The sequence below is a fragment of the Sinocyclocheilus rhinocerous genome, unplaced genomic scaffold (assembly GCF_001515625.1).
Source record: "Sinocyclocheilus rhinocerous isolate Xijiao unplaced genomic scaffold, SAMN03320098_v1.1 scaffold1223, whole genome shotgun sequence".
Taxonomy (NCBI): domain Eukaryota; kingdom Metazoa; phylum Chordata; class Actinopteri; order Cypriniformes; family Cyprinidae; genus Sinocyclocheilus; species Sinocyclocheilus rhinocerous.
The window spans coordinates 700,043-720,476 of record NW_015641045.1 but is presented as its reverse complement, the minus strand read 5'-3'; the positions used below and the strand labels follow the sequence as shown (position 1 = coordinate 720,476).

The 20,434-nt window shown below is 35.8% G+C and overlaps 2 protein-coding genes across 3 annotated transcripts in view; both read right to left on the bottom strand.

Annotated features, from left to right (window-relative positions):
* The window catches only part of LOC107754417 (eIF-2-alpha kinase activator GCN1-like), a 74,732-nt gene extending 60,391 nt beyond the window's left edge, over positions 1–14,341 (bottom strand). Inside the window, exons 1-14 of the mRNA XM_016570853.1 lie at positions 14,272–14,341; positions 13,347–13,455; positions 12,528–12,591; positions 12,317–12,448; positions 10,876–10,984; positions 10,618–10,716; positions 9,604–9,738; positions 6,948–7,016; positions 6,731–6,863; positions 4,540–4,911; positions 4,354–4,458; positions 2,511–2,702; positions 1,170–1,220; positions 575–673 (exon numbers count right to left, since the gene is read on the bottom strand). Of these exons, the coding sequence (XP_016426339.1) occupies positions 575–673; positions 1,170–1,220; positions 2,511–2,702; positions 4,354–4,458; positions 4,540–4,911; positions 6,731–6,863; positions 6,948–7,016; positions 9,604–9,738; positions 10,618–10,716; positions 10,876–10,984; positions 12,317–12,448; positions 12,528–12,591; positions 13,347–13,455; positions 14,272–14,289 (1,687 nt within the window). The 5' untranslated portion in view covers positions 14,290–14,341. The remainder of the gene's footprint in view (positions 1–574; positions 674–1,169; positions 1,221–2,510; positions 2,703–4,353; positions 4,459–4,539; positions 4,912–6,730; positions 6,864–6,947; positions 7,017–9,603; positions 9,739–10,617; positions 10,717–10,875; positions 10,985–12,316; positions 12,449–12,527; positions 12,592–13,346; positions 13,456–14,271) is intronic.
* The window catches only part of pxnb (paxillin b), a 41,097-nt gene continuing 33,179 nt past the window's right edge, over positions 12,517–20,434 (bottom strand). For both annotated transcript variants that reach the window (XM_016570838.1, XM_016570839.1), the window contains exons 7-12: positions 18,774–18,920; positions 18,468–18,641; positions 18,152–18,233; positions 17,616–17,764; positions 16,376–16,664; positions 12,517–12,527 (exon numbers count right to left, since the gene is read on the bottom strand). In XM_016570838.1, coding sequence (XP_016426324.1) covers positions 16,398–16,664; positions 17,616–17,764; positions 18,152–18,233; positions 18,468–18,641; positions 18,774–18,920 — 819 coding nt within the window. In that variant the 3' untranslated portion in view covers positions 12,517–12,527; positions 16,376–16,397. The remainder of the gene's footprint in view (positions 12,528–16,375; positions 16,665–17,615; positions 17,765–18,151; positions 18,234–18,467; positions 18,642–18,773; positions 18,921–20,434) is intronic.

Genomic DNA, 20,434 nt, shown 5'->3' with positions numbered 1-20,434 from the left:
GTTTTTTTATATTTAAAGAGTTTTTATATTTTTTATATTTAAAGCGAGTTTTTTGGGCAGTGTAGAGTAGGGCTTGTTTTTTGTAATTTCTCCGATCACAAATGCTGACATGGTTTTATGTTTACGCGGCGCGATGAAATGCGTAAAAAGACAGTATAAGTCATTATAATCCATAATTATGTCCCCACTGGATGCAACGAATGCCTCGTTTATAATGAGTTTTCATGTTTTTGAATCGTCGCTCCAGCCTGACAGGGCATCATCACAATATGGCAAAGGGCGTAACATTTCCGTCTCACGCTTGAGGTATTCGGCCAATCATAACTCACTGGATAGCTGGCCAATCACAGCCCACCTTGCTTTTCAGACCGATGAGCTTTGTAAAAATCAATGCGTTTCAGAAAGGCGGGGCATAGAGGAGGAACAATAATATACAGTATGTGGAAAATAATGTGTTTTTTGAACCTTAAACCGCATAAACACATTTCATTACACCAAATACACAAAATAATGTTCTTTTTAGCAACATCATATGACTCCTTTAAAGTATATTAAAAAACAGTACAGTTCTCACCTTCCTGTTGCAGGTATGGAATGAACATCACAGCCACGCTGGAGCTCAGAGACTGAGAGGAAGAGCCAGAGACGGCATGATGACTGCAACTTCTGATTCCTGTTTCAAAAACACGTTAACCATGATCAGTAGGATAGCAGGCAGTTACGTGAATGCAAAAGTCTCACAGATTGACGCAGAAGTGAGAATGAGATTTGGGAGCTATGCAAGATGGTATGATTTTCAAACGTAGCATTTAAAAAAGTGGAATGGACAAAAAAAAGGTCTTGATGCACGTTTTTTAAAAGTGGAACTTTTAGCTTGTTCTAAAAATGCAGCGTTCATTTGCGAGATAGCTGTGAAAGATGCAAGATGTGAGTGCAACAGACAAAGATGTAGATTAAGTTTACATAGGAAAATAATTAAGCAGTGCAGTCGCATGCAAAAACACATTTCCTTTAACAAATTAGCAGTGGTAAAAAGACTTTCAAGATTCAACCCCATAAGATCTGATTTTCTCTAAATACAAAAGAAAAACAGTATGTACAATCATGTACATATTGCCTAAAACAGGCCTACTGAGCATATGAGAGAGACAGAAAGACATAATATTAACCTGACAGAACGCTCATCTTCTGGGCCACAACAGTGAGCTTCCCCTCTGAGCCTGTGCAAAACAAAACAGAAAATTAGCAAAATTCTGCTTTAAATAGTGAGCTGGTTCTGGTTATGTATACGAGATCTCTTGAATTCCTAAACCAATAGTTTTTCATGATTTATCCCATGACATCCAGTCATGCATGAACTCAATAAAATGAATAATTTGACTGAGTTTATTGGTGTGCTTTTCCATGTATGTCTGGTTTCAAACAATATATTGAATATATTGAAATGATTATCGTTGTACATTATCTCTGACATGCTCAGTTAAAGAGTTTAAATCCAGTGAACAAACTTCTTGCACAAAATAAATTCAAGCACTTTCAAGGACCTGTATCTATGTATGCTTATTTTCAAAAACTTTCCAGGGCCTTGAAATATTTTTTTCAGATTCACAAACTTTCAAGGATTTCAAGGACCCGTGGGAACCCTGAATGCAGTACTATAGTCAGCTGCAAATATGGCTTGACCCCAAAAAAATTCTAACAAAAGGTTTCTCAGTGGTTTACAGTAGTATCAGATGTACTTAAAAACATACTAAAAGTTTACCAAAGTTTGACTCCAAGAAAGGCCCCATTTTCAAAATGGCGGCCATCAGGTCCTTAAAATGACCATTACTCCTTTGTATTCCTCCTAGACCAGGAATACTGGTGCCTGATACATGTTTTGGCCATGTAATATTCTAATTAGCATATTTGCATGATAGATAAGTGATTACAAGTACAATTATATATTAAAGCAATTGGTTACAAGCATATTTATGCGAAAAATAAGTACAATTTCCCTTAAGTAATTGCATATTTCTCCTTTCTCATATCGTTTTGCCTAGTGTTGGTGGTTTCTGTGGTTCATAACCATTCTTTTGATTCCAATAAAGAATAAATTCATTAGAACTGTGTGGTACTGTAAAATTTGTCAAAACAGGGCTGCCAAGTGAAGGCTCAGTACCGCTAACCCCTTTTATTTTTTTGTTTTATTTTTTTTATATATTTTTTATAATGCGTTTAGTTTTTTTTTTGCCTTTTGTTTTTTATATTTTTTTAATACTTTTCTTATTTATACATATCTTTTTCTATTTTCTTCAGTTGTTTCCTCTTATTCTGGTTTATTTTTTATACTTTTTTGCACTGTGACCTTCACTAGATTTACCATTAGTCGTCACACTCTTCCTCCCATAGAGGTTGATTATAGTGATTCTCACAATTCCCAACTTGACATGGTCCACAAGCAGGCATGCATGGTAGTCCATATGCCCTGCAACTGCACCGTTGTGTTCGGCAGGCAGTTGTGCAATTACAGTGGATCATCTGCAGGAGGCTTTCTGGGGCAGCAGTCTTACTGGTCATAACTGGCAGGAACCGGTTGTCCACCAGTTTCCATCCCCAATCCACTGTGTTCATGTCACCTTCCTTTCCAATCCACACCATGATCTGGAAGTAAACTCTTTGGCAGTGGTATTTGGTTGAGGACTCAGTTGGAGGCAGACGTTCTGGGGTAACAAATTATTTGGCGGTAACGATTTTCTTGCTAAAAAGGTTGTAGCGCAAAGAGGCAAGTGAATCAGTACTCTTTCCGCCAAACAACACTGCCATTGCCTTGGTCCCATGGTCCTCTATGACATTCCTTGCTTGATGTGGGAGCAGAAACACATTTGCACAGGACTGGATGGTTGATTCACCATTCACAAGTTTCTGGAATGCTGTCTGTTTGCCAACACTAACAATGCGTGAGTTGTATCACATCCTGTGAAGGCGTGAATAAACAGCAACTGGGAACACAAGTCACTACCCAGGACTTGTTTCATCTCACTGATGTTGTACACTTTAGTAGCTTTGGACTTGTCTGAACGAAAATAGAGGCCTCTATTGTTATTATATTTGTCGTATTTCTGTTTTGCATAAAACTGAAGAATATTCGGTACATCCTATACTGTATTCTAAAATGATCTGATATTAACTTTTGCATGGATTTTATTGAAAAGAGCTTAGGCTCATGTAACCAGAAGTTTTAAGATATATGAATATGCTTTTAAGTTTTTCTTGCCTCATGGGTTTACATTTTTACGGTGTGTCTGTGAAAAGTTGAGGTACCATCGTAGTAGTTTCGTGCGCGCGTGAACATCATGGCAACGTACAACACAAAGTACCTCACGCGGGAAACACTTAACATAACGCGTAAATGCGCGTCACTAACGTAAATCAAGCAAGCTAATATGCATAGGCCACGAAGTGTTGGCGAAATAACACATTAGCGGACCGGAGGGAATAATATGATTTTTTTTCCAGAAAACTTCTTGCACAAAATAAATTCAAGCACTTTCAAGGACCTGTATCTATGTATGCTTATTTTCAAAAACTTTCCAGGGCCTTGAAATATTTTTTTCAGATTCACAAACTTTCAAGGATTTCAAGGACCCGTGGGAACCCTGAATGCAGTACTATAGTCAGCTGCAAATATGGCTTGACCCCAAAAAAATTCTAACAAAAGGTTTCTCAGTGGTTTACAGTAGTATCAGATGTACTTAAAAACATACTAAAAGTTTACCAAAGTTTGACTCCAAGAAAGGCCCCATTTTCAAAATGGCGGCCATCAGGTCCTTAAAATGACCATTACTCCTTTGTATTCCTCCTAGACCAGGAATACTGGTGCCTGATACATGTTTTGGCCATGTAATATTCTAATTAGCATATTTGCATGATAGATAAGTGATTACAAGTACAATTATATATTAAAGCAATTGGTTACAAGCATATTTATGCGAAAAATAAGTACAATTTCCCTTAAGTAATTGCATATTTCTCCTTTCTCATATCGTTTTGCCTAGTGTTGGTGGTTTCTGTGGTTCATAACCATTCTTTTGATTCCAATAAAGAATAAATTCATTAGAACTGTGTGGTACTGTAAAATTTGTCAAAACAGGGCTGCCAAGTGAAGGCTCAGTACCGCTAACCCCTTTTATTTTTTTGTTTTATATATTTTATATATTTTTTATAATGCGTTTAGTTTTTTTTTTGCCTTTTGTTTTTTATATTTTTTTCTTATTTATATTATACATATCTTTTTCTATTTTCTTCAGTTGTTTCCTCTTATTCTGGTTTATTTTTTATACTTTTTTGCACTGTGACCTTCACTAGATTTACCATTAGTCGTCACACTCTTCCTCCCATAGAGGTTGATTATAGTGATTCTCACAATTCCCAACTTGACATGGTCCACAAGCAGGCATGCATGGTAGTCCATATGCCCTGCAACTGCACCGTTGCGTCACACTCTTCACACTCTTCCTCCCATAGAGGTTGATTATAGTGATTCTCACAATTCCCAACTTGACATGCAGGCATGCATAAAGTCTGCATATGACTGTGCAATGGCTCCGTAACTGTCACCCGTTTTCCATGCCAAGCGGTGAACCAGGGAGCCACCGTCAAGGACATAATGCTCAGTTGGTGGGATGGAATCCAGGACAGATTTGTTAGATTTCTTGCTTGAGAACTCAGTGACTGCCTGCGCTAGTTGGGGCTTGTTGGCTTTACGGAAGATTTCCTTGCCTTCGAACAGGGCTGCAGGAAATGAGCAGAGCTCATAGCGCATTACATCTTCCAGTGAAAACTGTTCAGTTTTCGACATGATCAGGAACCGTTGGAACAGCAAAGCAGGATCAATGGTTTGGTCTTTGCCAACTTTGATGGTGGAGTCATCTGCAAGGGTTTTTGCCCGGTCTTGTTGGATTTTAATGTTTTTTTTATTTATGTACTTCTGTCGACATTTTGAGTGTACTATTTCACCAGCGGAAATGTGTACGTCGTCGCCTCTTTGTACACTTGCATTGTTGATTCCGTCAGCTCCCTTCTGATGAACCTCAACCACATCAGAGCCATCTCTTAAGTTTTTAGCAAATGGGGCAAGTTTCTTGGTTTACAACATGACTCATGGTCAAAATTGCATTTGGAGTGTCTGCTAATTCAACAATGTCATCCTCTCTTAACACACTCACATTACTGGCCTTTTTCATGTGTTAGAAATCTGGGTGGGGGGGTTTAAGTAGTCAAGGATGAATTTTGTTTGAGCAAAATGGTATACACTGTGCTGCCAACAACATTTCAATGAGGCAAGCAATATCAAATGTCAGTATTCTCTTCCACCATCTTCTGAATTGCTGAAAATTGTGAATTTAGTTTTGTTGGGTTTAGTATAATGCCACCTTTATACTCAAAAACATCTATAGAGGATGCATTACATATTTATTACTTTATTCAAATTGAAATGAGTGACTATTTTAGAGGGTTCACACACAGGCCTCTGTTCGGGCTAATTCAGAGTTGTTTATTATCAAAGTTATACAACTCTAATTTAAGTTACTTTTGGGTGCAATAACTTTTACATTGAATGTCAAGTCTGTGTTTTAGCAAAAAAAGGGTATGTGTCCAAAAACACGTACTGAGTAGGAGTTACATGACATAGGCTAAATCGTTTACATCTCTGGTTCACCCCAAACAATGATAAAACCTTACAGTAATCTCACAAAATCATGTATTCCATAAGTATGTAATCATGTCAGTGCAATTTAGACAAGTCCAATGGATTCATAGACCCAGAAAACATGGGGTTAGACACCAAGATTACTTGGCTAGGTCAAATAATGAAGGAGTTAGGATATTTTAAGGGCTTCCTGCCCATCTTGGACACCATCTTGAAAATTACACCTTTCTAGTGGTCAAACTTTGGTAAACTTTTAGTATGTTATTAAGGACACCTAATACTACAAAAAACAGCTGAGAAACATTTTGTTAGAATTTTTTTTAGGGTTAGGTGTTTTTTTTTCATATATGCAGCCGCCTATATATATGCCGCCACAAATATTAGGATTTATGACTGTTATAGTACCACCTATGGTCTGATCTCCATAAAACTTTGCATGCTTGTTGCCGCTGCAATGGAGCAGCTCTAATGTTATTAAATTAAAGATGATGCAGGCTACCATAGAGAGAAAAATAATGAACAGTGAAAGTAATAAAAGACCAAAAATAAAAGTATCGGTATCGGGCGAGTACTGGAAAAAGTGGTATCGGTGCATCCCTAGTTTTGAGTCATCTATTATTAATATGAATTAGGCTACTACCACTATTACTATCTTGTACCCTGCAATAAACATTTACTCAAACTCTCTTTTATGAGATGAAGGGGGGAAAAAAGAAAAAGAAAATCGGGCAAACATATTGGCCAAAAAAATCGGCATCATATATCGGCCATCGGCTGCCCTGATTTCTAAATATCGGCATCGACCAGAGAAAAACCCATATCGGTCGACCTCGAAAACATATAGAGTTGAGTCTTCACCTTTAAGCAGAAATGCATGAGTCAAATCTACCTCAAAATGTTAATAATAAAGCCATCTCAATTACACTAAAATAACACTGACAGCAACATTCCTTCATAATAATTAGTTCTGAGCATCAACAATTGCGCTCTAATGATGATATCATGATGCATCCTGACATAAGCATCATGATGAATGACAGTGTGGTAGTTTGCGTGACTCACTCTGCATGGAGTTCTCCGGGCTGCGCAGCAGAGCTTTCTGTAACGTGGGCAGCAGCTGCTCCTTAAACTCTGCGTGAGACATGTGGCGAAGCATCGAGCCGCCCTTCTCCTGAAAACACACATCCGGCTTTAGGTTTTATGATTTCAGCACTGCAAAGACTAATTATACAACAAAGACACATCAGATTCTCACCAGGATGTGCTGATGCGGTCTGGTCTTACTCATGAGGACCGTCTTCATGTACAGGTCCAAGAAAGTTGCCTGAAACACAATAGCGTTGCTACTGTTAAAACTACATAATACTATAACAACTAATAGTAAACTAATAGTTAAACAATTAAAAATTGTATTCATTCATCAGAATAAAGCTAAAATAAAATAAAACAGAAATAACAATCAAAAACAAACTTAAAAATTTATGACATAAATATGTTTAAAGTCCCCCTGTAGTGAAAATCAAGTTTTTTATGTTGTTTATTTGTCTATGTGGTGTTTTTAATATGCTTTTAGACAAACCATGTGCCAATCCATTAATCAACACCATTGCTGAGTATTTTCTCCTTAAAACTGTAGTTTTCCAATGGCAGTCCCAGAAATGCGGTTTGAAACAGCCCTCGGTTTGCTACGTCACAATCCAATAACCAATCACGTCCAGGAATCGATTCCTATCACTAGCATTAGTGGTCGACCGATATGTGTTTTTTGACAGCCGATGCAGATATCTTGGAAAGCAGGGTGGCCGATAGCCGATATAAAGTCGATATAATTTTATTTATTTTAATTAATATTCAAGAAATTTGAAATCATTTGAAAATGGATTAAAAAATAAGTGTGTAAAATAAACATACTTATACTTTAGATGACAAAGTATTTTTCACAAATAAATAAATATTTAATAAAAATATAATTAAAAAGGAAGTAAACACTGTAACCAACAGGGCACTCAGTATTCTGGGAAGTTTGTGTGCATTGGGAATCATATTTTTTCAAATAAAGCCAAGGTAACACTCATTTTACATACAGCACACAGTGAAAATGACATGAATATGACAGTGGGCAAAAGCATGAAGCGCAGCATAATTTGAAATCACGAGTTTAAAGTTTGTCGATCGCGCGTCTCAGTGAAGCTGAACTCTTCTCCTGTCCGTATTCAATTCACACGGACCGACCGTCATGCAGAGAACACGCAATCATGCAGGATACACATTTCACACAATCTCACAGTTTGTGAAATTAAATGTTCATTATTCATTCAAAGATTTGTTTATATGATATAAATGCGTATTTGCTGAATGCTGACGGCAAACGAGAAAGTATTATAATGTTTGCCTTTCTATTACTAATAATATAATACTTTGTATACATTTTAATTCCTTTATTTAACCGTTCTATCTGATTATTAGATAGACTTCTATCCGTATTAGACAGAACTGTTAACAACGACAGTGAACAAGAGTGAGAATGGGAGCACTGTGTGTGATTCAAGCGTAGTCAAAATAAAAGTCCCGCCTCGAACACATCAACACAGAAAAACTTATCGGCTAATGCCGATATTTGAAAAATATATATCGGTCAACCACTAACTAGCATGCAAAATATACCAATACCAGCACAAAACCAAAAATAAATTAGAGCAAAAAACCCATGAAGCTGTGGTTTAATGTGAATTTAGAACCGCCAACTTGCATTATAAACCGTGGCAACAGTGTAAAAGTAGCCCCGAGTCAGACCCATCTCTCCCGCATCGGCGTCTGCACTTCACACACGTTGCTCGCGGGCGCAAATTGGATTTACAAACGGCTGCATTCGAGTCTTCAAGGCATTTTAGGACACAACATCGTCAAGTAAGTAACTTTAACGAATGCTACAGTATTCACTGTAGTTGTCCGCTAGTAAAAACATAGTTTTATCAGTCATTATCCGTGTATGCCCTTGTTTTTTGTGTTTACTACAGTTCAGTGGATCAGGAGGCGCTGGATTAATTTGCATATTCATAGATCAGCGTATAGTAAATGAGGCACGGGTGTAGTTACATTCAAGCTATTTTAAGGCATGAGAAAATTATTTTCACAAGAAAAAACATTTAAATATGTCATTTTGATGATAAAAGTTCAGTTTTAAGGGATAAAATATTTGACTACAGGGGGACTTTAAATTAAAGTACTAAAATTACTAAAACTGAATAAAGCTAAATATATAAAAATTAAAATGAAAATGGAAAATCTAAAAACAAAATCAAATCCAAAATATTAATACCATATTATCCAGAAAATAAGTCACACCTGGGTACAATTCGCAGGAGGAAAAAATAGCATTGTTGAGAGAAAAAACCTAATAAGTTGCATCGGTGTGTAAGCCACATTATTATTAAATTCAGTAATAATGTAAAATATCGGCAAATGAAACATTTACAAACTTTATAAACACTATAATCATTATAGAGGCATTCATTATAAACATAACATTTAGTCAATAATAAACAGCAAACCTATAAACAATTTTTTTTAAAAGTGAAACTGGAACTGGCGTTGGGCTCAAGTACCTCTCTTTTTCGGCACTAATCCAAATGTTTCCATATTCGCAATGTAGCCAAACATTTGATTGCTAAACTATTTATTCTGTAAACAAATTTTTTTTTTTTATTCTATTACATTATGAATAAGTCAGAGCATGTTTCATATCATTAAAAACATGACTTATATTCCAGCAAATATGGTATATATAAATATGGCAAATAATACTATTATGGTAAATAAAAATACTGAAATAACACTGAATCAGAAGCAGCAGCGCAGTTGACACATTTGACAGGTTTAGCACAGGAATGACAAGGGCTTGAGTTTTCCACCTTGTGTTTGTTGATAGTGGCGATGTCTCTCTGCGCAGAGCAGAAATCCACACACAATCCCAGCAGCGGCACAGACACACAGCTCTGATCTAAACACAGCAGAGTGCTCATGTACTGATCCACCAGACCCGGGTTCTGCAGAAACACAGACTGTCTATTCATATAAAACTATAGGGTGTCAAGTAAAACATATTACAGAAAGACTGTTATATTTAATCTGAGCACCAGTAAAAATTGATGAGACATGAGCTTCTACATTTGCAGAGAAAGATTTAGGTCAATACGATCTTTAAAAAAATTAATTAATACTTCTATTCAGTAAGGGTGCATTAAATCAAACAAAAGTGACAGTAAAGACATTTATAAAGTCATAAAAGATTGCATGTTCAAATAAATGCTGTTCTTTTGAATTTTCTATTAATCAAGAATCCTCCATAAAGATATTAAGCAGCACAACTGTTTTCAACATTGATAATAATTAGAAATGTTTCTCAGCAGGAAATCAGCATATTAGAATGATTTCTGAAGGATCATGTGACACAGAAGACTGGAGTAGTGATGCTGAAAATTCAGCTTTGATCTCAGGAATAAATTACATTTTAAAATGAATAAAATTAGTAAACAGTATTTTACAATATTACTGCTTTTTACTGTATTTTTGATCAAATAAATGCAGCCTTGGTGAGCAGAAGAGAGACTCTCTCAGAAATCTTAAAGGGGTCATATGATGCGATTTCAAGTTTTCCTTTCTCTTTGGAGTGTTACAAGCTGATTGTGCATAGATAAGATCCCTGAGAAAACGAAGCGTTTGAGAGAGGCGGGGCATAGAGGACCTACAATAATGTACAGTATTTGAAAAATAATGTGTTTTTTGAACATTAAAGCATGTCAACATATTCTGTTACACCAAATACACAAAATAATGATCTTTAAAAAAGCATCATATGACCCCTTTAACTCAAGTCTTTTTAACTGTAGTGTACGAGACTTCAGACTGAATTCATTTTGCTTTACCTCCGTCCACAGCTTATTAAAGCGTTTGCTGATTGACTTGAGAGCGTTCCCTGAGGCTCCACCCACTGCCTCCGCCAGCAGCAAACTCTGAACCTCAACCTGATTGGAGGGGACACAAAGAGAGTATGTGATTGGACAGACTGCATGTAAAGATTTTAAAACAATAATAATAAGACATACAGGTTTTGAACAATAGCTAATCTATACTATGACTAATAAAGATAGTAATGCAACTGTCTAAGAGGCAAAACAACTGACCAGTTTCTTCCAGTTGGCACCTTCTCGCTTGTCTGCGGAGGGGAAGACGGTTCGAACAATTAAGCAGGTCCAGGGAAGGGCGCAGCAGGCTCCTGAAGCTGTGCTCTTCCTGCATACATGTTTTGACATTACACTTGATTGTAGCTCATCGTAGAGTCATTTGCATCTGATAACTATAAGATTCCTGGAGCTCTATGAAATGCGTTGTATTTTCTCCCAAATTCTGTGTACTACACGTTTGAATTTTTTGGAATTCCTTTTTAACGTTTAAATTAAATTTAGTCATCAAATGTTATGTCTAAATCACTGAAATCATGAAATGTATACAATTTAACATCAATTTATTAAAAGTTTCATTTAAAAAAAATACATTTTTAGGGCCCTAGGAAATCCAAATTATTTTTCCCCAAATCCCATTTTGTCTGTTTAAATTTTTCTAAATTAAATTGTTGCAATTGAAAAGCATGTCTAATTAATTGAAATCATAAAACTTATACAATTTAACAAAAATCACATTTTTAGGGCCACATGAAATTGTATTTATTTTTTTCTCAAAATAATTTTTTTCTGGATTCAGTTTGGCATGTCTAATTAATTGAAATCATAAAACTTATACAATTTAACAAAAAATCACATTTTTAGGGCCACATGAAATTGTATTTATTTTTTTCTCAAAATCATTTTTTTCTGGATTCAGTTTAAAGTAAATTAAAGTTATCAAAAAGCATGTCTAATTACGGCATATACACTTTTACAACAATTCAAATTTGAACAAAAATAAAAATTTTAGGGCCTTACATATCCATTTAATGCCCCCTCCCCCAAATTCCATGTTTTCTGTATTTATGACTTACTGTTAAAAAAAGGAAGAAAGAAAACTTTAAATAAATAAAAAATGTAATGATATTCCTTAAAGTTTTAGTCACTAATTAGAATTTAATAATTTTAATTATCATTATTATTACTTTAATATGTACATTCTACCGTATTATAGTAATATATTTCTGTCACAGTTTTTTATATTGAAAGGTTGTCTTGAAGACCATCTGTTTGTATATATAACGTAGCGATAGTCTTTCTCAAATTAAATGGTGAAATGCTGTTAAAGTGACCGTCTGCAGATGTGCACAACTTTATGTGTTTATGCCTGCAGAAAATGCAGACTTCATATTTAAATAATCTTTTTGCGGTTTAATATTCACAAAGACTAGTTTATGTCATGATCTGATTCACTGTACAACCCCACTTTTGAATTATTCATCTAAATTTTATATAATATTAGACATTCCATGTTATATTCCAAAATAGACATTCCAAAATATTCCCGACATTCCATGTTATACTATTAAAAAAATCTATTTTTATGATTAGATTCCACAATTCTGTCCATGTTTTCCACATTACGGAAATCATAGGGCTCTGTATAAGTGTGCTCACTCACCCGGGCATCATGCCCTTGCTGACCACCCCACAGCTCAGCAGACCGGGAGGGAGATTGGTCGCAATGGCATCAGGCTGGGAGTAGACGAGCACCTCGATGACCGAGAGCAAAGCTCGCCGAGACGCAGCATCTCTGAGAGGAGAAATCAAACCCACCTTCAGTAGAAGAACATGCTTTAATGGACAGAGGAGAGGGAACGGCTCACACTCACCTGTATCTGTGCAGAGTGAGATAGAAGAGTTTACACAGTCCTTTAATGGCCGGCTCCGGAAGATCTGAGGAGAGAATTTAACCACAAAGCATTAGAGGGTTCAAATGAAAGTTATTTACACTTTCACATCATTCCAAACTCATATCTGACTGAATATGCACATGTGCGAATGCAGAGTTAACAGACACTACTGCTCAAAAGTAGTTTTATGTCTTTTGTTTTTAAAGAAATTAATACTTCTGTTCAACAAAATGGCACTAAATTGATCAAAAGTGACAGTAAAGGCATTCATAATGTTACAAAAGATTTCGATTTCAAATAAACACGGTTTGTTGATCATTTAAAAAAAAAATGTATCAGTTTCCAAAAAGATATGAAGCAGCACAACCGTTTTAAACATTGATAATAATGAGAAATGTTTCTTGAGCAGCAAATCAGCATATTAGAATGATTTCTGATGGATCATGTGACACTGAAGAGACTGGAGTAATGATGCTGAAAATTCAGCTTTGATCACAGAAATAAAATACATTTTAACATGTATTCAAATAGAAAACAGTTATTTGAAACGGTAATAATATTTCACAATATTTCTGAGTTTTTACTGTTTTTTTGATCAAATAAATGTAGCCTTGGTGAGCACAGCTGACTTTAAAACCATTAAAAAAGGTAGTGCATGACTTGGAATGGCATGGAATATAGTGAACAATTGATGCTTTAACAGTGTTTTGTCACATTTGGTCACCGTAATGCTCTTCAAAATGTCCACAGAACACAAAACATGTTATATTAGTTATTTCTTTAGTCTAATAAACTCACCCTTTCCTTTCACACATTCCTTCAACTCTTCAAGAATTTCTTTGCGCTCTTTAACGCTGGACGACGTGACTTTCACAGCGAATCTCTTCAGTGTGTCTGAAACCTGCCCCTGCAAACACACAAATATCAGCCATCAGACGCTGCTTGCTTACTGTGGCGCTGCTGATCAGACACATGCAACTAAATCAAAATATGGATATCATATTACAGTTTACTATAGTACACACCGTTACCAACACAATATTTAGCACTCATTTTATTGTTACTATAATAAAGCATGAGTTGACATTGTATTAGTCACCACTGTCATAAAACAACGATAAAAATGACTGATTGAATGCATCATATACTGACAGAAGTATATTCATTCATAATGGTTTTACATTAGTAGTTCAGGCATGCATTACATTTTTCATAAGTGACTCCTTACACAAAGTGATGGTATCAGGTGATTGTTTGATCAGTTCTATGTAACACGGCATTTTTGAAGATTACCGTGATATTACAGTGCTATATTAAAAAAAAAAAAAACCCCACAACAACAACATGGTTTTAACATGATACCATGTCCAGAAACATGGTACTTCTGGCACTTTCTTGTTAAGAGTCTGAAGTGAATGTGTGTTTGAGATTAGCAGATGCACAAATAAGTGGGTGACACGTTTAAAATAGTCTCGTTCTCTGTCAAATTACCGTAAAATCATAATGTGTGTTATGCAACTGTGCTATCATTAATGTTCAGTTTATCATTGTTAATGCACATTCATGCACTAGCGCGCACGCACAGCGTCTTCTAATATATCTGAACATCACGCGCTCACAGATCATGCATCATCTTCTTTGAAAGCTCATAAGAAAGTGGTGAGATACTGAAGAAAAGTTAGCGTTTTAATGTTAATGCAGCCACGGATCGAATCACACCAACCTGCGTGTCCGCCGCCATCTTGCCGGCCTCGATCTGGAAAGGATTTAAGTCGTCACTTCCGGAGTCATTACCGTCCTCGGCCACGTGCTTCTGCGGGCTTAAGTTACGCGGGTATTTTCTCCGTAGCGCTTCTAGCGGGCGCATCAAACGTTCAACAGGCCCGCAACTTTTAAGCATAAAAGTCTTTTTTTCCTCATTTTCAGCAAATTATCAGTGAATTAAATAAGCAAAAATTCTATTTAAATTGCCTATTCATTTGATAAAGTTTTAGCATAAAATAAAATGCTATTTTAATATTTAAATTAATATTTAAATAATTAATCTATTTAAATTGTCTATTCATTTTATAGTTTTTAGCATAAAATAAAATACAATACAATTTTAATACAATCCCGCCAAAAAGTAAAAATAAATAAATCTGCCACAAATTAAACTGTTACAGCTACACACAAAAGTATACCAATATTTTAGAAAATTAAAACTAATTCTGTACAAAAAAATAATGCATATATTTAGCACTTTGCGTCAAAACTGTGCAACTGTTATATGATTTTATTTGTCAATAGGTCTGAAAAACTTATGAAGTATAAAAGTATTTTCCCCCTCCTTTTCAACAAATCATCAGTGAATAAAATAACCAAACATTTTAAGCTGTCTATTCCCTTTCTAAAGTTTTATTTATAAATAAAAAGCTACAACAAAATCTAGCCGTCAATTATAGGAATCAATCCAATGTGGGAGGACATTAAGATTTCACATAAATTAAACAGTTAGGCTACAGTTACACACAAAATGTGAAAATTAAAACTAATTTGCTACAAAAAAAATTGAATATATTTTGTTATATGACTTTAATTGTTAGATACAGCCAAAAAGATTACTCTTTTGTGTACAAACGTCTAGGCAAAAATATTAATTTAATAATAAACAACACCAGGAGGGAAAATACTCAGTGCATTAAAACACCAGATTTATTTGTATATAATTGCATGAATTGAAACAATAACCAATACTCACAGAATAGGCTAAAATGTGACAGTGTTACAATAGGGAAAAAAATATGCATAGCTGATTTCACATTGGGTAAATGATCATATTTGCAAAGGGACACTAAAATAATGACTGATGAACAGAAATAGAAAAGCGTCAGATCAATTAATATGATAGAAAATCTCAAAATAAACAAAGGCACAACATTCGACCAGTGTAAATGAGTGATTAAAACACATTAGGATATCATATGATTTCCACCGCACCTTCTTTTGGCACATAGCGAGCAAAACAAACAGCGACAGATTATTACAATTGAGTTATCAAAGAAGGCATATTCATAGTGAATTTAATCAAACAAACCAGAACAAGTATCTTCTACTTTCTAAGTAGTGTTTTCTCAACAGATCTCTTGCACATTGGGTCATATAAAAGCTTTCATATAATAAACACGTGCTGGTATATTTATCCAATGCATGCAACGAATCATATTAGCAATCTTTGTTGACAGGCATCCAGAAAGCCACACCGTTCCAAATAGACACCAGGGACTGTATATATGTAATATTCTTGATCTGAAAATCACTTCTGTTTCCGTTTCTAAAAAATATAAGAAAGTCTTCATCGATTCACCCCTTCGTAGCTTCACGAGTTTTCAAAACTCGCCTTTTAAAATGATTGAAAGACACTTAAGACTTTCATGCAAAACGGAAAAAAAACTAAAAGAGAAAAAGAGAATTAGTAATAGTATATAATTCATCACAATATCATAATACAGCAGTTACAATATTGTCTAGAATTGTCTCTGAGAGTGAGCAAGACAATATCATCAATACTCATTTCCAATCAAATCATATACTGAATTCAAGGGTATATTGTATATATACAATATTGTCACAGCTATTTAGATGAACAATATCAACAGGTCAACAGGAGATTGACTTTTCACTTCACAAGATATTATCTGATGGACTGGAGTGCTACTTGTGGATTATTGTGATGTTTTTATCAGCTGTTTGGACTCTCATTCTGACGGCACCCATTCACTGCAGAGCATCCATTGCTGAGCGAGTGGTGCAATGCTACATTTCTCCAAATCTGATGAAGAAAACACTCTCAGTCAGTCAGGCATCTTTCTAGCTGAAGAGCTTGATGAAGCAGCCCTGGCAGTAAGGCTTCTCGTTTTGCTCTTTGAAGGTGCCCTTGTTGAGCTGCTTGAGGCAGAAGGCACAGACAAAGTGCTCAGGATGAAACTTCTTGCCCATGGCTGTGATGCAGCGGCCCGTGATGGGTTTCTGACAGCCGGAACACAGCGACCCGCGTCGGGAGTGATAATGAACCTCACAGTACGGCTGACCGTCATGCTCGAAGAAACTGCCGTTAACGAAGGGTGTGAAGCACTCCTGAAACACACACACACACACACACACACACACACACACACACACACAACAAAACCACATGACTACCCATAAACGCCTCATTATGCTTATTTATTTTTATGCCAAGAAGTCTCTGCTGCTCACTAAGGCTGCATTTATTTTTTTAAATTCAAAATACAGTAAAAACAGTAATATTGTGAAATATTTTTACAATTAAAAAAGCTGAATTTTCAGCATCATTACTCCAGTCTTCAGTGTCACATGATCCTTCAGAAATCATTCTCATATGCTGATTTGCTGCTCACATTATTTGTTTTTACTGTATTTTTTCATCAAACGAAGGCAGCAGAACCTGCTTTTAGAAGCATCAAAGAAACTGAAATTACTCCAAACTTTTGACCAAGTGTATATGGGTCAAAGACGAAAAAGGGTTTAAGCATAAAAACAATAAGTGTAATACAGCTTTAAATTGTTGTTGTTTTTCCCAAAATTAAAAAAAAAAGTTTTCTGTTTCATTTAATTGCAATTTTGTTTTTGTTTTTCCGAGCAAACAATAAATATCATACATTTTTCCTTGATTTACAGAAGACACCCACTAAAATGTCATTCAGTGTAACAATCTTGTCAGGCTTGTCTTTTATATATTTTAATATGTACATGTCAGAATAAGCATGAACAAAGAGTGAAAAATTTAAGGGGGTCTGAATACTTTCCGTACCCACTGTAGATATTGTGTTACACTGAATGACAATGTAACATTATTTCAACCAAATTTTGACATTTTATTCTACAAAAACTTATTTGAAATCTTAAAAGTAGACACTTTACTTACATTTAATGTGCTTTCTATGGACATAAAATTACGTTTGTATATTTCTTTTGATGTGGATCTTAACGACTTTGACCCATATTCAAAACTAAAGCAACAGGCCACTCAAAAAAATGAGAAATCTTTTATTATCATATACTCACCCTGCACACAAAACACTCTGGATGCCAGAGGGCGCTCAGAGCAGAGATGTAATTCTCCAGGATGGCACGAGCACAACCGCCACATTTAGGAGCAAACAGGTCGAAGTAGTCTTTACGACAGTACGCCTTTCCATCCTTCTCATGAAATCCTGAAAAACAGAACAAAGATGTATTTATAATAAGTATTCACTAATACAAACAAAAAAATAATTATTTTTAACTGTTTATCTTTTTTTTTTTTTTATTATCTATTTTGCATGATATTTTATTACAAATTATATAACCAGCATAGTTTGAGTGCAAAGTTCTTTTTAATTACAGGATTTGTTTTGTCGCCCTTTTAAGTTTAAAGGGCATCTATTATGCTTTTTAGATTTTAATGTTGCTGTTTGTGCATATAAATAATCTGCAAAATGTAAATACATGTAAATGTATTCTAGCAGACCCCAAAAATAAAATTACAAACTTGCAAATGAGCAAAATATGGGTACTTTGATGACAGCAGCCACTGGACTCTTCTGTAAGTGTTTACTCACCTTCAGGACCAAAGAACGCCCCACACTGGGCACAGAAAAAGTGCTCAGGATGCCACGTCCTGTCTAACGCCGTCACCACTTTCTGTGAGGTGAGAACAATTTAATCAGTTTTATCATCTGTAGCAGGTCGTCAATTACCACAGGAACAATAATCACTTACAATGTAAGTGGCACTAAATAAGTGGATACACAGGCTGACATAATAAACACTGGCTTTGTTCACACTGAACACAAATCCGGCCACATATAAATATGGATTGCATCGACTGAGGAAACATTATATTTTATGTGCGCATTCTGTCAAGTTTGTTCTCACATCCAGTATGGGTCCGTTACAGTAATAGCAGCGCGGAGAGAATAAATGGTGGTAATCTCTCTCACAGTATGGCTGTCCTTCCCTCTCAAAGAAGTTTCTGGAACCAATCTCCTCCTGGCAGTGTGTGCACACAAAATGCTCTGGATGCCATGTGCGCCCCATGGCAGTTACCACCTGTACAGAAACACACACACACACACACACACACACACGCATCCTTTGTTTAGATGTGTCTAACACAGCATGTAATCTTAGCTGAAAGCTAAAATCCTATATGTTTGTGGTGTAGCTCTCTGGCTCTCTCACCTGGCCAACAATGGGTTTGCAGCAGGCGCCACACACTCCCTTAGCAACCGTCTGCACTCCCAGCTTGTGGAGGTCAGACTGAAGACTGCCCAGCATGTTGTCCAGTTTATTAACCTGTGGTTGTGGACCCTTCCCCTGGGCCATAATCTAAAGAGAGATAGAACAAAAGAAATCTTCAATGCAAAAAAAAAAAAAGATACTATAACAACATAATATAGAAAATAACTGTAAACCAACCAAATCATTCTCAGAACAAATATTTACACCCCTAAGCAATACACAGGGTATCTGCAGAATTTAGAAGCTCAAATGTAAGACTTTTAAAGACCTTTTTTAAGACCTGTACAAATAAAATTAATATCATATGCCTGAGGTAGGGCAATGTCTATGGTAATATTACACTGTGAAATGACTGTAAAAACCATTACAGTTCAGATACAGGTATTCACAAAAACTAAAAGTTTTATAGACGTTTTTTGAACATTAAAGCATGTCAACATATTCTGTTACACCAAATACACCAAATAATGATCTTTAAAAAAGCATCATATGACCCCTTTAAATAACATATAAATATATTTTACTGGCTTAATCCACCAGTCCACCCACAATCCACCTGTCCTTGATCCACCAGTTCACATTTACAACTGCGTGTATGCAGCATAAAAACATGGGTTGATTTTCACATGCAAATTCGTTCTCTGCCAGCAGGTGGTGCTTTTGGAACAGCAGACATATAGCGGTTTCCTCGGTAACCACCATACACAAAGCAGCGCAGCACCTGACTTTGAAAGTGCAGAGCTTATGTTTATTTAATGAAATCAGCTTCACATTAAGCCATATGGCAATTCTTGTCTTTCCCTCCCCAAATTTAATGCTGCATTCCAGACAAACTCGAAATTCTGATTTTTCCCTCCCCCTACTTGGAAATAACATCTGAAACACTGCTTGAAGTCGAATATCCAACCTGTGAAGTTTATACAATGAGCCGCAGGGTTTAATTTGGATTTGTCTGTGCATGTTTTTTTTACTCTCATAGATTTTGTTACCATTGCCATGCATTATACGGCTGATAGACTGCAACGGTTAAAGTTAAAAATCATCATTTGTTCAGTTCTACTGAAGAAACAAAGTCACCTACATCTTGGATGCCCTGGGGGTAAGCAGATAAACATCAAATTTTCATTTTTGGGTGAACTATCCCTTTAATCTTGGCTTTTTGTCAGCTGTTTTTAAAATGAAACGCAGAATTTTATGTAAATTTTTTCTGTTTCTGACGAGACCATGTGGTCAATATGTTAACATGACATGTGATTTACTGGAACTCACTGAGGTTTGAAGTGGGACATTTAAACTCGGATGTTCCCTCTTCTGACCTTGTCTGGAACTCGCTGGCGGTGGCTGGCAACTTTTTTCAAAAATGCTGGCGGGGAAAGAGTTAAGACTTTCTTGTACCATTTAAGATTATTAATGGCCTTAAATTTGATAACTAAATTTAAGCCTTTTTAAGGACCAGCTTGAAACCCTGACTACAAGATGGTTTCAAACAGAGTTCTTGTCTGAAACTCTCCCTGGGGCGCATCTAATGTAATCTAATATTTATGACCACGGTAGGAGGCTGAGCACACACAAACACACACACACACACACACAACATCTCC